Consider the following 17860-nt stretch of genomic DNA (forward strand, 5'->3'; position numbering starts at 1 on the left):
AATCCTTACCTTAAATACCCCTAACCTTAACCATGCTGCTAACCCTAATGCCTAAACCTAACCTTAAATACCATTAACCTTACTGCTAACCCTAATGCCTAATCCTTACCTTAAATACCACTAACCTTAACCACACTGCTAACCCTAATGCCTAAACCTAACCTTAAATAACCCTAACCTTAACCACACTGCTAACCCTAATGCCTAAACCTAACTTAAACATACTGCTAACCCTAATGCCTAAACCTAACCTTAAATAACCCTAACATTAACCATACTGCTAACCCTAACATTAAATTTGTTTTTTCATGCATTTTTACAATATCGCACATTTTGACTCCAGCTGGTGCGTCTAGCGGAAATCTGTCAGTTCTGCCGACAGGACGAGACTCATGACAATAAACATCAACCTGCTTAAGAGGCATCAGAAGAAGACAGACATAATATTACCAATTGTAACATCTATTGCAGGATAATGTTAGATATAGACATAAATGGATGTTTTGTTTAACTATGAATTTTATTTATGCTTCTTCTAAACCATCGCCTTCTACTACAGATAATAAAACGATTCCTTCCGGTTACTAGTCCAACGCTCTAACCACTAGGCTACCCTAACGCCCCGTTATAACTTTAGGCCTAAAAGATAACATTTTCTGTCATATTTTACAGTCTTCAGGAATAAGACTTTTGAACTATACATTTGTTTAACCTGAGCATAACCCTAAAACACTTATGAGCCTACTCTGTCGTTTATGATTTTGTTTGTCATGGAGGACTGATTGGGCTCATTGCTTCCAGTTGATAAAGAAATGCTGCTCTCTGAAAGGCAGGTGCTATCATTGCGATGTGATACAAAAACGGGCAGAGGTGTGCTTTAGGACCATGCGGACGGCTCAGAGCGGTCTTCTTTTTTGGAGTTTTCAACTGGCTGGGTTACAATGACGGTCTACTCCGGCCAGAGCAGGCAGACAGGCTGTGTGAAAAAGGAAAGCTAATTATGAATAAACCATTTAAATAGACTCACATTCACTGAACATTTAGTGTAGCAGTTAGCAGTGTTATTATTATTATTTTTTAAATATATTTGTTTAACCTTTTATTTAACCAGGCAAGTCAGTTTTAAGAACAACTTCTTATTTACAATGACGGTCTACTCCGGCCAAACCCAGACGACGCCGAATTGTGCACCGCCATATAGGTAATCAGGTCGTGACTACAACTACATTATAAAGTCTTTAAAACTACACTGTGTTGCTACATTGGTGAGTAAAAACTTCCTACTGTTTAACTTTTTTTTCTGAAAATAAAATATTAATTTCTCTCAACTGCGTTACCCCCTCCAGTCAGCAGATGGCGGTCTGCTGGTGTGACGTATAATGTAGTGGACGGAACACTTCTTTCAACAGCAGCAACAGTTAGTCAGACACCTCGGTAGCTTGCTAGACAAAATAGATTAACCAATAAACCGCTTTAGACGCTTTAGTGTATATTAGCCACTGGGTTTTAAACACACTTCTGTCGTCTAGTTAGTTATCAGATTTAATATTTACGGCGTTGTTATTATTGGTCATCTAGCTGGCTGGTTAAGTAAGCATTAGCAGAGCTAGCTAACATCTCCGACAATGAGTTCACTAAACTACTCTCCTCCTGATAAAGAAGAGGTCTGCTGGACGGAGGAAGAGGGTCTCATGAAAGAGGAAGAGGAGGCTGTTACAATACAAAAACAAGTAGAGGGTGAGGCTGTTACCGTGAAAGAAGAAGAGAAAGACGTTTCAGTGAAAGAAGAGGAAGATGCGTTCAGAGTGAAAGAGGAGGAGGTTACAGTAAAAGAAGAGGAGGAAGATAAAGAGGAGATGACTGACACGTCGAAAAAGGCGGAGGAAACTGAATATCTGGGCCCGGTTTCCCAAACGCATCTTAAGGCATCCAATGGTTCTAATGATGAACTTAGCTGTAAGATGGTTTTGAGAAACCGTTCCCTGATTAACACTAGTAAGTACTGTCTTATAAACAGAGGCACAAACTCTGCAGTTGTTGAACTGATGTTTGGTGTTAAAGGGGAAATCTGCAAATGCTACATCCATATTGTGACTTTTAAATTATTTATTTATAGCCATTGATTCTTAAAGAATATAACACATGCCTCATGAGCTTAGTTCAACTGTTGTACCCATCAGAACCCCAAATAAGCTTTTTTTACTCCAATGTTTAGAAACAATGTAAATCAACACTGAATAGCCTCAACATGGTTACAACTATAATGTTGATATCATGGATGGTCAGTCCTTGCATCCATAGGTCTGTCTATGAATTTGAGAGTAGTTACATTTCTCCAGCCCCATAATCATCTTATTACCAAAATAGTGGTGGAATGACAGATTTGTTATTGTTTGAACTGCAGATTGCTGGGTTGTGTGGGGTTTTTAAACAGCAACAAAATGGCTGCCCAGAGACTTGGTTAACAGCTGAGGGATGGGGGAAGGAGAAGTGTAACCACTCTCAAATTCATAGAGAACGATATTGTGGAAACCTTAACCCAACACCTAGCGACCTCGTCAAGAAGTTCAGACATCTTGGCGTAACAGTTATAAGTTGTTGGCTTGACGGTCACTGGACCCAGGTTTGAGTCCCGCTCAGGGCTACCCTCTGAATTCACCACACTATGAGTACAAGGACTGGCCACCCATGATGTCATAATGATAGTTTAACCAGGTTTCTAGAATATATAGTATATTCTAGAATTCATTCATGAGGTCATAATGAGAGTTTTAACCTACTTTTGAAGCTATACAGTGTTTGTTTACAAACAGTGGCGTCATACAGGCGTATATATTGGTTTCTGATGGGGTGAGACAGTTGAAACATGAGTCGTTTATAAGCTCTATTCTTCAGGAACCAATGGTGATATATTATATGGGTCTTTCTATAACTGCCAGTGTTGGTTTTCCTGTGGAGGTCAAATTGTTAGAGCTGTTGATAAGTCATTGTATAATATTCAGCCAACCCCCCCCCTCATTTTTTGGGGGGACTGACACTAGTCGACTGGTCGATTGTTTTGTCAGTAGGCTGTTTGTCGAGATTTTTTAAATATTTATTTTGTCGAGCAGTTGCAAGTACACTACATATCCAAATGTGTTCACCGCTTCAAATTAGTGGATTCAGCTATTTCAGCCACACCCGTTGCTGACAGGTGTATAAAATTGAGCACACCGCCATGCAATCTCCATAGACAAACATTGGCAGTAGAATAGCCCGTACTGAAGAGCTCAGTGACTTTAAAACGTAGCACCGTCATAGGATGCCACCTTTCCAACAAGTCAGTTTGTAAAATTTCTGCCCTGCTAGAGCTTCCCCTGGTCCACTGTAAGTGCTGTTATTGTGAAGTGGAATGTTAAGGAGCCTTTTGGACCTAGAGAGAACAGTCTAGGATGGCTGGTGGCTGACAATATTTAGTGCCTTCCTCTGACACCGCCTGGTATAGAGGCCCTGAGTGGGAGTTTGGCTCCAGTGGTGTGCTTAGCAGTACGCACCACACTCTATAGCACCTTGCTGTCAGATGCCAAGCAGTTGCCAAACCAGGCGGTGATGCAGCCAGTCAAGATACTCTCAAACCAGGCGGTGTAGCAGCCAGTCAAGATGCTCTCAATGGTGCCGCTGTATAACTTTTTGAGATCTGAGGGCCCCATGCCAAATCTTTTCATGCTCCTGAATTTGAAGAGGCGTTGTCATGCCCTCTTCACGACTGTGTTGGTGTGTTTGGACCATAATTGGTCAGTGATGTGAACACAGAGGAACTTGAAGCTCTCGGCCGGCTCGACTACAGCCAAGTCAATGTGAACGTGGGCATGTTTGGCCCTCCGTTTCCTGTAGTCCATGATAAGCACGACCCCTGAGGGGTCTGTGTTGAGGGTCAGTGTGGTGGATGTGTTGTTGCCAACCCTCACCACCTGGGGGCAGTCTGTCAGGATGTCCAGGATCCAGTTGCAGATGGAGTTCAGTCCCAGCTTAGTGATGAGTTTTGAGGGCACTATGGTGTTGAACGCTGAGCTGTAGTCAATGAACAGCATTCTCACGTAGGTGTTCCTCTTGTCCAGGTGGGAGAGGGCAATGTGGAGCGCAATAGAGATTGCGTCATCTGTGGATCTGTTGGGGCGGTATGCGAACTGGAGTGAGTCCAGGGTTTCTGGGATGATGGTGTTGATGTGAGCCATGACCAGCCTTTCAAAGCACTTCATGGCTACGGATGTGACGCTTTGGGGTGGTAATCATTTAGACCGGTTACCTTGGCGTTCTTGGGCACAGGGACTATAGTTGTCTGTCATGTTGGTATTATAGACTGGGTCAGGGAGAGGTTGAAAATGTCAGTGAAGACACTTGCCAGTTGGTCCGCGCATGCTATGAGTACACGCATCCCGGTAATCCGTCTGGCCCTGCGGCCTTGTGAATGTTGACCTGTTTAAAGGTCTTCCTGACATCGGCTAAAGAGAGCATGATCATATCATTAACCCATTAGTCGATTGATGCAAATTTGCTTAAATATAAGTAACCTAAGTAATCCATAGTACATTTTATCATAATAAATAATATCGTAGTACATTTTATCATAATAAATAATATCATAGTAAATTTTATCAATTTTATCATTACCATCTTAAAACAATTCCATGTCAGTTTAGCCCCCCCCCTCAACGGCTTAGACTACCATCTTAAAACAATTCCATGTCAGTTTAGCCCCTCCCCCCAACGGCTTAGACTTACAGGGGTTAAAGTTTGGCTAACGGAACGTCGAATGTTAGGACTATAACTACTGTTCCCTGAAGGAGGGGAAATGAGGAATAACATCTTCTTGGCACCTCCCTTTCCTGGGCTCGGTGGAGAGCAGTATTTCAATTGAAATACTATTCTATAAATACTATATAGAAATATAGAAATACTATATTCTCGCCTGTGGAAGGCGAGACTTCCAGCCAGGTGCAGATTTAATAGTATATTCCTCGTTTCCCTCCTTCAGGGAACAGTAGTTGTAGTCATAAAGTTACACTTTTCATATGATGTAGTCAGCGTTTTAACAGTTAAAATAGGCCTGGACATTGAACTACACTGAGCAACATGTATTGGTAACGAGGGCTTGGAGAGAAACACTTTATTATAGACAGACTTCTCCCCATCTTAGCTACTGTTGTATCAACATGTTTTGACCATGACAGTTTACAATTCAGGATAAACTCCAAGCAGTTTAGTCACCTCAACTTGCTCAATTTCCACATTATTCATTACAAGATACAAGATTTAGTTGAGGTTTAGGGTTTAGTGAATACAATGCTTTTAGTATTTTAAACATTTATGTCTAACTTATTTCTTGCCACCCATTTCGAAACTAACTGTAGCTTTACCTGGAATGCTTTTCCAACAGTCTTTAAGGAGTTCCCCACATATGCTGAGCACTTGTTGGCTGCTTTTCCTTCACTCTGCCGTCCAACTCATCCCAAACCGTCTCAATTGGGTTGAGGTTGGGTGATTGTGGAGGCCATCTGATGCAGTACTCCATCACTCTCCTTCTTGGTCAAATAGCCCTTACCAAGCCTGGAGGTGTGTTAGGTCATTGTCCTGTTGAATAACAAATGATAGTCTAAGTGCAAACCAGATGAGATGGTGTATCGCTGCAGAATGCTGTGGTAGTCATGCTGGTTAAGTGTGCCTTGAATTCTAAATAAATCCCAGACAGAGTCACCAGCAAAGCACCCCCACACCATCACACCTCCTCCTCCATGCTTCACAGTGAGAACCAGACATGTGGAGGTCATCCGTTCACCTACTCTGCGTCTCACAAAGACACGGCGGTTGGAACCAAAAATGTCAAATTTGGACTCATCAGACCAAAATACAGATTTCCACCGGTCTAATGTTCATTGCTCGTGTTTCTTGGCCCAAGCAAGTTTCTTTATTGGTGTCCCTTAGTAGTGGTTTCTTTGCAGCAATTTGACCATGAAGGCCTGATTCACACACTCTTCTGAACAGTTGATGTTGAGATGTGTCTGTTATTTGAACTCTGAAGCATTTATTTGGGCTGCAATTTCTGAGGCTGGTAACTCTAATGAACTTATCCTCTGCGGCAGAGGTAACTCTGGGTCTTCCATTCCTGTGGCGGTCCTCATGAGAGACAATTTTATAATAGCGCTTGATGGTTTTTTTGCGACTGTACTTGAAGAAACTTGACATTTTCCGGATTGACTGACCTTCTCGTCTTAGAGTAAGGATGGACAGTATTTTCTCTTTGCTTATTTGAGCTGTTCTTGCCATAATATGGACTTGGTCTTTTACCAAATAGGGCTGTGTCCGGTATACCAACCCTACCTTGTCACAACATCAACTGATTGTCTCAAAAGCTTTAAGAAGGAAAGACATTAAACAAATGAACTTTTAACAAGACCTGTTAATTATAATGCTTTGACATTTGCATTATTGAAATACTTTCAAGAATCTCAAATATTCATATTTTGATTTGTTTCATTGTTTTTGGTTACTACATGATTCCATATGTGTTATTTCATAGTTTTGATGTCTTCACTATTATTCTACAATGTAGAAAAAAAAAGAAAAACCCTTGAAAGCACTGAGGCGGTGTGCCCTAGTAGGAAGTCCACTGAGGCGGTGTGCCCTAGTAGGAAGTCCACTGAGGCGGTGTGCCCTAGTAGGAAGTCCACTGAGGCGGTGTGCCCTAGTAGGAAGTCCACTGAGGCGGTGTGCCCTATTACTGAGGCGGTGTGCCCTAGTAGGAAGTCCACTGAGGCGGTGTGCCCTAGTAGGAAGTCCACTGAGTGTGCCCTAGTAGGAAGTCCACTGAGGCGGTGTGCCCTAGTAGGAAGTCCACTGAGGCGGTGTGCCCTAGTAGGAAGTCCACTGAGGCGGTGTGCCCTAGTAGGAAGTCCACTGAGGCGGTGTGCCCTAGTAGGAAGTCCACTGAGGCGGTGTGCCCTAGTAGGAAGTCCACTGAGGCGGTGTGCCCTAGTAGGAAGTCCACTGAGGCGGTGTGCCCTAGTAGGAAGTCCACTGAGGCGGTGTGCCCTAGTAGGAAGTCCACTGAGGCGGTGTGCCCTAGTGGGAAGTCCACTGAGGCGGTGTGCCCTAGTGGGAAGTCCACTGAGGCGGTGTGCCCTAGTGGGAAGTCCACTGAGGCGGTGTGCCCTAGTGGGAAGTCCACTGAGGCGGTGTGCCCTAGTGGGAAGTCCACTGAGGCGGTGTGCCCTAGTGGGAAGTCCACTGAGGCGGTGTGCCCTAGTAGGAAGTCCACTGAGGCGGTGTGCCCTAGTAGGAAGTCCACTGAGGCGGTGTGCCCTAGTAGGAAGTCCACTGAGGCGGTGTGCCCTAGTAGGAAGTCCACTGAGGCGGTGTGCCCTAGTAGGAAGTCCACTGAGGCGGTGTGCCCTAGTAGGAAGTCCACTGAGGCGGTGTGCCCTAGTAGGAAGTCCACTGAGGCGGTGTGCCCTAGTAGGAAGTCCACTGAGGCGGTGTGCCCTAGTAGGAAGTCCACTGAGGCGGTGTGCCCTAGTAGGAAGTCCACTGTGTGCAGCTCACCCTGGGTCAACTCTTAACCTTTCACCCTTCTCTGATTCACCTGGATCCACCTGGTCAGTGTATGTCATAGAAAGAGCAATGTTTTCATTCGGTGTACAGGACCTTCGGAAAGTATTCAGACCCCCTTGACTTTTTTCCACATTTGCCTTATTCTAAAATTGATTAAAATGTTTTTTTTTTTTTTTAAGTATAAACGGGAGAAACTAGCATTACAATTGAATCCAAAAGTAGTGTGAAATGCACTCATATTCAACCTGTAAATGGAGGCTATTTTTGCTGTCAGCCTATGAGAACTCCCCTGAGTTTTCCCCCACGGTGGTGAATTAGTGAATAGACACAGAACTTAATGTGAGTTTCCTTCAGTAGCATCCTGATCTTGATCTGATAATGTGTGGTAATATAACTCCTGATCTGCGATGATAGTGAGCTGTAATATTCAGAATACATTGTGGAAAACTACAATCGTCACTCACCAACGTAGATATACCATATCTCTACATCCATAACTAGTGGTTTCTTCTTCAGCGGGGAGAAGTTTCTGCAACTAAATTGCATGCACATCATCCTCGTGTGGCAAATTTGAGCAAACAAAGAAAAGGGCCCATATAGACATTCTAGAATCATCAACTTTACAACTAAAGTGAACAAAAAACAAGACAAAATGTGACTGTTGTTCACTGATTGTCAAATAAGTTTGCAAAAGCATTTTAACATCATTAAGAACTTAAATTGTTGTACCACATCATGGGCATCACCTTTTTAGCTAAAAATAAGCAATGGATTTCTGCTGTTGTGGGCCTTTTCAACCATCTGTTTGACTTGTTGTTCACACAGGAGAGAGACGTGACCATCGTGGATCCTCTGGGGAGCCTCAACAACATCATGAAGCTGACGAGGCAGACAAGAATCTCTCCACATCAGAACATCTCAAGCGGAAACCCACAGGGAAGAAATCTCTCCACTGCTCTGACCGTGGGAAGAGTTACTCAATATCAAGTTCACTGAAAGTGCACCAGAGATTTCACACAGAAGAGACATCTCACTGCTGCTCTGACTGTTGGAAGAGATTCACCTCTTCAGCAGAGCTCAAAAGACATCAGAGAATCCATACAGGAGAGAAACGTAATAGCTGTGATCAATGTGGGAAGAGTTTTAATGCTCCAAGCAGCCTGAAAACACACCAGAGAATACACACAGGAAAGAAACCTTATAGCTGCTCTGACTGTGGGAAGACCTTTTCAAAACTATATACATTACAATCACACCAGAGAATTCACACTGGAGAGAAACCCCATAGCTGTGATCAATGTGGGAAGAGTTTTACAACATCTAGTCATCTAACTATTCACCAGAGAACACACACAGGAGAGAAACCTTATAGCTGTGATCAATGTGGGAATACATTTTCCAAATTATATACATTACAATCACACCAGAGAATTCACACTGGAGAGAAACCTCATAGCTGTGATCAATGTGGTAAGAGTTTTACTACATCTAGCAATCTGACTATTCACCAGAGAACACACACAGGAGAGAAACCTCATGGCTGTGATCAATGTGGGAAGAGTTTTACTACATCTAGCATTCTGACTATTCACCAGAGAACACACACAGGAGAGAAACCTTATAGCTGTAATCAATGTGGGAAGAGTTTTGTTACATCCAGCAATCTGACTATTCACCAGAGAACACACACAGGCGAGAAACCATATAGCTGTAATCAATGTGGAAAGTGTTTTGCTCATGCAGGCAACCTGGTAGCACACCTGAGAATACACACTGGAGAGAAACCTTATAGCTGTGATCAATGTGGGAAGAGTTTTACTTCATCTAGCCATCTGACTACACACCAGAGAACACACAGGAGAGAAATCTCATAGCTGTGATCAATGTGGGAAGAGATACTCTGATAAAAGATCTCTGATTAAACATCAGAAAATACATTTATGAAGGAGATGTTTCATGATATCAATGAAATGATGTCACAATGTAGAATGTTTTAACATTGTAGTAGGAGTGTTCTAATGATGTCATAATGTAGAATGTTTTAACATTGTAGTAGGAGTATTTTAATGATGTCACAATGTAGAATGTTTTAACATTGTAGTAGGAGTGTTCTAATGATGTCACAATGTAGAATGTTTTAACATTGTAGTAGGAGTGTTCTAATGATGTCACAATGTAGAATGTTTTAACATTGTAGTAGGAGTGTTCTAATGATGTCACAATGTAGAATGTTTTAACATTGTAGTAGGAGTGTTCTAATGATGTCACAATGTAGAATGTTTTAAAATCACATGAGTATTTGAATTAATATCACAATGTACAATGTTTTTAACATTGTAGTAATGTAACCTTTATTTAACTAGGCAAGTCAGTTCAGAACAAAGAACTATTTACAATAGCAAAAATGTTGTTAAAAAGACGTTGAAAAGAAGACCCGACATCCATCATGGTCTGTTTTGGTTGAAAGTGAAAGTTGAAAAGACCGTCTTCTTCGGGTGCTTGTGCTCAGCGATTTGAAAACAACTTAATTTCAACGTACTTGCAGCCTATAGCCTATATACCCTCTATGAACAATTTTATTGACCGTCATATCACTCCAGTGTTTACACACAGTATGTTTTGACAACATTCTAACTGTCTTTATTCCACAACTGAAGAAGCATGTCTCAAATCACCTCATATTTCAAACATTCAGCCTGACAAAATATACATTTTTTTATTATTCCATTCCTCACTATGTTAATTATTGCCAATACATATTAACAAAGGGGGGAACATTTGTTTTTGATATTTCATATTTTACATGTAACATTTTCAACTAACTTGACAATTTTTTGGGTACAATTATATTGTTTACAAAGAATGTAGTAAAACAAGCTTATATTTCTGGTTGGATATTACATCCTATTCTTACTATTTTAATCAATGTAATTTCCTTAGGATGCTCATTAGTCTTTCAGTTTGTTATTCTATAGTTTTAATCGTCTTATGTTTGTTGTGTAGTACATATTAAAGTTTTTATTTTCATCGAGTTTATTAGTTTTCCCTGTGAAGCGCATTATTACCTTTTTTTCCCTGAAAAGCGCATTGCATTGGATCCATGTCTGAAATGTGCAACATTTGAGTTGCAAAGAAAAAAGCCATATCTCAGACTGGCCAATAAAAATAAAAGATTAAGATGGGCAAAAGAACACAGACACTGGAAAGAGGAACTCTGCCTAGAAGGCCAGAATCCCAGAGTCGTCTCTTCACTGTTGACATTGAAACTGGTGTTTTGCAGGTACTATTTAATGAAGCTGCCAGTCGAGGACTTGTGAGGCGTCTGTTTCTCAAAACTAGACACTAATGTACTTGTCCTCTTGCTCAGTTGTGCACCGGGGCCTCCCTCTCCTCTTTCTATTCTGGTTAGAGCCAGTTTGTGCTGTTCTGTGAAAGGAGTAGTACACAGCGTTGTACAAGATCTTCAGTTTCTTGGCAAATTCTCGCATGGAATAGCCTTCATTTCTCAGAACAAGAATATACTGACGAGTTTCAGAAGATCTACATCTACATGATGTATTGTTACACCATGTAGGAGCAGTATAGACCTAGTCTGTTCATTATATACATCTACATGATGTATTGTTACACCATGTAGGAGCAGTATAGACCTAGTCTGTTCATTATATACATCTACATGATGTATTGTTACACCATGTAGGAGCAGTATAGACCTAGTCTGTTCATTATATACATCTACATGATGTATTGTTACACCATGTAGGAGCAGTATAGACCTAGTCTGTTCATTATATACATCTACATGATGTATTGTTACACCATGTAGGAGCAGTATAGACCTAGTCTGTTCATTATATACATCTACATGATGTATTGTTACACCATGTAGGAGCAGTATAGACCTAGTCTGTTCATTATATACATCTACATGATGTATTGTTACACCATGTAGGAGCAGTATAGACCTAGTCTGTTCATTATATACATATACATGATGTATTGTTACACCATGTAGGAGCAGTATAGACCTAGTCTGTTCATTATATACATCTACATGATGTATTGTTACACCATGTAGGAGCAGTATAGACCTAGTCTGTTCATTATTATATACATCTACATGATGTATTGTTACACCATGTAGGAGCAGAATAGACCTAGTCTGTTCATTATATACATCTACATGATGTATTGTTACACCATGTAGGAGCAGTATAGACCTGTCTGTTCATTATATACATGATGTATTGTTACACCATGTAGGAGCAGTATAGACCTAGTCTGTTCATTATATACATGATGTATTGTTACACCACGTAGGAGCAGTATAGACCTAGTCTGTTCATTATATACATCTACATGATGTATTGTTACACCATGTAGGAGCAGTATAGACCTAGTCTGTTCATTATATACATCTACATGATGTATTGTTACACCATGTAGGAGCAGAATAGACCTAGTCTGTCTGTTCATTATATACACTACATGATGTATTGTTACACCACGTAGGAGTAGTATAGACCTAGTCTGTTCATTATATACATGATGTATTGTTACACCATGTAGGAGCAGTATAGACCTAGTCTGTTCATTATATACATGATGTATTGTTACACCACGTAGGAGTAGTATAGACCTAGTCTGTTCATTATATACATGATGTATTGTTACACCATGACAGTATAGACCTAGTCTGTTCATTATATACATGATGTATTGTTACACCATGTAGGAGCAGTATAGACTGTTCATTATCTGTTCATTATATACATGATGTATTGTTACACCACAGATGTATTGTTAGCAGTATAGACCTAGTCTGTTCATTATATACATGATGTATTGTTACACCACGTAGGACCTAGTCTGTTCATTATATACATGATGTATTGTTACAGTAGTATAGACCTAGTCTGTTCATTATATACATGATGTATTGTTACACCACGTAGGACAGTATAGACCTAGTCTGTTCATTATATACATGATGTATTGTTACACCACGTAGGAGCAGTATAGACCTAGTCTGTTCATTATATACATGATGTATTGTTACACCACGTAGGAGTAGTATAGACCTAGTCTGTTCATTATATACATGATGTATTGTTACACCACGTAGGAGCAGTATAGACCTAGTCTGTTCATTATATACATGATGTATTGTTACACCACGTAGGAGTAGTATAGACCTAGTCTGTTCATTATATACATGATGTATTGTTACACCACGTAGGAGTAGTATAGAGCTAAATGCTTATTTTAAAGTTATCTGTCTAGTTGACTGAATAAATAAGAAAACGCTTAAATACAAATCAATGTATTAGTCACATACACATATTTAGCAGATGTTATTGCGGGTGTGGAGAAATGCTTGTGTTCCGAGCTCCAACAGTGCAGTAGTCTCTAACTAAATGCTTGTGTTCCGAGCTCCAACAGTGCAGTAGTATCTAACTAAATGCGTGTGTTCCTAGCTCCAACAGTGCAGTAGTATCTAACTAAATGCTTGTGTTCCTAGCTCCAACAGTGCAGTAGTATCTAACTAAATGCTTGTGTTCTTAGCTCCAACAGTGCAGTAGTATCTAACTAAATGCTTGTGTTCCTAGCTCCAACAGTGCAGTAGTATCTAACTAAATGCTTGTGTTCCGAGCTCCAACAGTGCAGTAGTATCTAACTAAATGCTTGTGTTCCTAGCTCCAACAGTGCAGTAGTATCTAACTAAATGTTTGTGTTCCCAGCTCCAACAGTGCAGTAGTATCTAACTAAATGCTTGTGTTCCTAGCTCCAACAGTGCAGTAGTATCTAACTAAATGCTTGTGTTCTTAGCTCCAACAGTGCAGTAGTATCTAACTAAATGCTTGTGTTCCTAGCTCCAACAGTGCAGTAGTATCTAACTAAATGCTTGTGTTCTTAGCTCCAACAGTGCAGTAGTATCTAACTAAATGCTTGTGTTCCTAGCTCCAACAGTGCAGTAGTATCTAACTAAATGCTTGTGTTCCTAGCTCCAACAGTGCAGTAGTATCTAACTAAATGCTTGTGTTCCGAGCTCAAACAGTGCAGTAGTATCTAACTAAATGCTTGTGTTCCCAGCTCCAAACAGTGCAGTAGTATCTAACTAAATGCTTGTGTTCCTAGCTCCAACAGTGCAGTAGTATCTATCTAAATGCTTGTTCCTAGCTCCAACAGTGCAGTAGTATCTAACTAAATGCTTGTGTTCCTAGCTCCAACAGTGCAGTAGTATCTAACTAAATGCTTGTGTTCCTAGCTCCAACAGTGCAGTAGTATCTAACTAAATGCTTGTTCCTAGCTCCAGCAGTGCAGTAGTATCTATCTAAATGCTTGTGTTCCGAGCTCCAACAGTGCAGTAGTCTCTAACTAAATGCTTGTGTTCCGAGCTCCAACAGTGCAGTAGTATCTAACTAAATGCTTGTGTTCCTAGCTCCAACAGTGCAGTAATATCTAATTAAATGCTTGTGTTCCTAGCTCCAACAGTGCAGTAGTATCTAACTAAATGCTTGTGTTCCGAGCTCCAACAGTGCAGTAGTATCTAACTAAATGCTTGTGTTCCGAGCTCCAACAGTGCAGTAGTATCTAACTAAATGCTTGTGTTCCTAGCTCCAACAGTGCAGTAATATCTAATTAAATGCTTGTGTTCCTAGCTCCAACAGTGCAGTAGTATCTAACTAAATGCTTGTGTTCCTAGCTCCAACAGTGCAGTAGTATCTAACTAAATGCTTGTGTTCCGAGCTCCAACAGTGCAGTAGTATCTAACTAAATGCTTGTGTTCCTAGCTCCAACAGTGCAGTAGTATCTAACTAAATGCTTGTGTTCCGAGCTCCAACAGTGCAGTAGTATCTAACTAAATGCTTGTGTTCCTAGCTCCAACAGTGCAGTAGTATCTAACTAAATGCTTGTGTTCCGAGCTCCAACAGTGCAGTAGTATCTAACTAAATGCTTGTGTTCCGAGCTCCAACAGTGCAGTAGTATCTAACTAAATGCTTGTGTTCCTAGCTCCAACAGTGCAGTAATATCTAATTAAATGCTTGTGTTCCTAGCTCCAACAGTGCAGTAGTATCTAACTAAATGCTTGTGTTCCGAGCTCCAACAGTGCAGTAGTATCTAACTAAATGCTTGTGTTCCGAGCTCCAACAGTGCAGTAGTATCTAACTAAATGCTTGTGTTCCTAGCTCCAACAGTGCAGTAATATCTAATTAAATGCTTGTGTTCCTAGCTCCAACAGTGCAGTAGTATCTAACTAAATGCTTGTGTTCCTAGCTCCAACAGTGCAGTAGTATCTAACTAAATGCTTGTGTTCCGAGCTCCAACAGTGCAGTAGTATCTAACTAAATGCTTGTGTTCCTAGCTCCAACAGTGCAGTAGTATCTAACTAAATGCTTGTGTTCCGAGCTCCAACAGTGCAGTAGTATCTAACTAAATGCTTGTGTTCCGAGCTCCAACAGTGCAGTAGTATCTAACTAAATGCTTGTGTTCCTAGCTCCAACAGTGCAGTAATATCTAATTAAATGCTTGTGTTCCTAGCTCCAACAGTGCAGTAGTATCTAACTAAATGCTTGTGTTCCTAGCTCCAAACAGTGCAGTAGTATCTAACTAAATGCTTGTGTTCCTAGCTCCAACAGTGCAGTAGTCTCTAACTAAATGCTTGTGTTCCGAGCTCCAAACAGTGCAGTAGTATCTAACTAAATGCTTGTGTTCCTAGCTCCAACAGTGCAGTAGTATCTAACTAAATGCTTGTGTTCCGAGCTCCATACAGTGCACTAGTATTTAACAATTCACAACAATACACACAAATCTAAAAGTCAAAGAATGGAATGAAAAAAGATGCAAATGTCGAAGTGGCATTGACTACAGTACAGTAGAATAGAATACAGGTAAGCAACACTGAGACACACGAGAGCACCAGCTGTTCTGGATGACTGTGGTAGCGCTCTCAGAAGCCAATGTGAACAAAACCTTTAAACAGGTCAACATTCACAAGGCCACTGGGCCAGACAGATTACCAGGACGTGTTCTCCGAGCATCCACTGACAAACTGGCAAGTGTCTTCACTGACATTTTAAACCTGTCTGAGTCTGTAATACCAACATGTTTCAAGCAGACCACCATAGTCCCTGTGCCCAAGAACACTAAGGTAACCTGCCTAAATGACTACCGACCCGTAGCACTCATGGTCTGTAGCCATGAAATGCTTTGAAAGGCTGGTCATGGCTCACATCAACACCATTATCCCAGAAACCCTAGACCCACTTCGATTTTCATACCGCACCAACAGATCCACAGATGATGCCATCTATTGCACTCCACACTGCCCTTTCCCACCTGGACAAAAGGAACACCTACGTGAGAATGCTATTCACTGACTACAGCTCAGCGTTCAACACCATAGTGGCCTCAGAGCTCATCACTAAGCTAAGGACCCTGTGACTAAACACCTCCCTCTGCAACTGGATCCTGGACTTCCTGACGGGCCACCCCCATGTGGTAAGGGTAGGTAACAACACATCCACCACAACACGGGGGCCCCTCAGGGGTGCGTTCTCAGTCCCCTCCTGTACTCCCTGTTCACTCAAGACTGCACGGCCAGGCACAACTCCAACACCATCATTAAGTTTGCTGATGACACAACAGTGGTAGGCCTGATCACTGACAATGATGAAACAGCCTATAGGGAGGAGGTCAGAGACCTGACCATGTGGTGCAAGGACAACAACCTCTCCCTCAACGTGATCAAGACAAAAGAGATGATTGTGGATTACAGGAAAAAGAGGACCGAGCATGCCCCCATTCTCATCGACGGGGCTGTAGTGGAGCAGGTTGAGAGTTTCAAGTTCCTTGGCGTCCACATCACCAACAAACTAACATGGTCCAAGCACACCAAGACAGTTGTGAAGAGGGCACGACAAAACCTATTCCCCCTCAGGAGACTGAAAAGATTTGGCACGGGTACTCAGATCCTCAAAAGGTTCTACAGCTGCACCATCGAGAGCAACCTGACGGGTTGCATCACTGCCTGGTATGGCAACTTCTCGGCCTCCGACCGCAAGGCACTACAGAGGGTCCAGTACATCACTAGGGCCAAGCTTCCGGCCATCCAGGACCTCTATACCAGGCGGTGTCAGAGGAAAGCCCTAAAAATTGTCAAAGACTCCAGCCACCCTAGTCATAGACTGTTCTCTCTGCTACCGCACGGCAAGCGGTACCGGAGCGCCAAGTCTAGGTCCAAGAGGCTTCTTAACAGCTTCTACCCCCCAAGCCATAAGACTCCGGAACAGCTAATCAAATGGCTACCCAGACTATTTGCACCCCCCCACACTGCTACTACTCTCTGTTATTATCTTTTGCCTAGCAACTTTAACAACCCTACCTGTATGTACTTTTTTCTCAATTACATTGCAACCGATACTCTGCTGGTAGCTCTGCTGTTGTCATTTACTGGTAGCTCTGCTGTTGTTACCTTTATTTTACTAGGCAAGTCAGTTAAGAACAAATTTTTATTTTCAATGACGGCCTAGGAACTGCCTGTTCAGGGGCAGAACGACAGATTTGTACCTTGTCAGCTCGGGGATTCGAACTTGCAACCTTTCGGTTACTAGTCCAACGCTCTAACCACTAGGCTACCCTGCCGCCCCATTTACTGGTAGCTCTGCTGTTGACTCTGTACTGGTAGCTCTGCTATTGACTCTGTACTGGTAGCTCTGCTATTGACTCTGTACTGGTAGCTCTGCTATTGACTCTGTACTGGTAGCTCTGCTATTGACTCTGTACTGGTAGCTCTGCTGTTGTTATGTACTGGTAGCTCTGCTGTTGTTGTTTACTGGTAGCTCTGCTGTTGTTATTTACTGGTAGCTCTGCTGTTGTTATTTACTGGTAGTTCTGCTGTTGACTCTGTACTGGTAGCTCTGCTGTTGTTATTTACTGGTAGCTCTGCTGTTGACTCTGTACTGGTAGCTCTGCTGTTGTTATTTACTGGTAGCTCTGCTGTTGTTATTTACTGGTAGCTCTGATGTTGTTATTTACTGGTAGCTCTGCTGTTGTTATTTACTGGTAGCTCTGATGTTGTTATTTACTGGTAGCTCTGCTGTTGTTATTTACTGGTAGTTCTGCTGTTGTTATTTACTGGTAGCTCTGCTGTTGTTATTTACTGGTAGCTCTGCTGTTGTTATTTACTGGTAGCTCTGCTATAGACTCTGTACTGGTAGCTCTGCTGTTGTTATTTACTGGTAGCTCTGCTGTTGTTATGTACTGGTAGCTC

At 41.8% G+C, this 17860-nt stretch overlaps 1 protein-coding gene across 1 annotated transcript; it reads left to right on the forward strand.

The window, feature by feature from the left end:
* Positions 1 to 1395: 1395 nt before the first annotated feature.
* LOC135559966 (zinc finger protein 501-like) lies at positions 1396 to 10618 on the forward strand. The gene is made up of 2 exons (XM_065000870.1): positions 1396 to 1995; positions 8413 to 10618. The coding sequence occupies exons 1-2, from the start codon at positions 1626 to 1628 to the stop codon at positions 9459 to 9461; spliced, it is 1419 nt and encodes a 472-aa protein (XP_064856942.1). The 5' UTR covers positions 1396 to 1625; the 3' UTR covers positions 9462 to 10618.
* The last annotated feature ends 7242 nt before the right edge of the window (positions 10619 to 17860 follow it).

This window comes from Oncorhynchus nerka, linkage group LG15, assembly GCF_034236695.1.
Source record: "Oncorhynchus nerka isolate Pitt River linkage group LG15, Oner_Uvic_2.0, whole genome shotgun sequence".
Lineage (NCBI taxonomy): Eukaryota > Metazoa > Chordata > Actinopteri > Salmoniformes > Salmonidae > Oncorhynchus > Oncorhynchus nerka.

Excerpts from the sequence above, each read along its gene's own strand:
- LOC135559966 (XM_065000870.1), top strand. The coding sequence starts at position 1,626 with ATGAGTTCACTAAACTACTCTCCTCCTGATAAAGAAGAGGTCTGCTGG. Across the intron at positions 1,996-8,412 it reads CCGTTCCCTGATTAACACTA|GAGAGAGACGTGACCATCGT; the intron begins GTAAGTACTGTC and ends TTGTTCACACAG.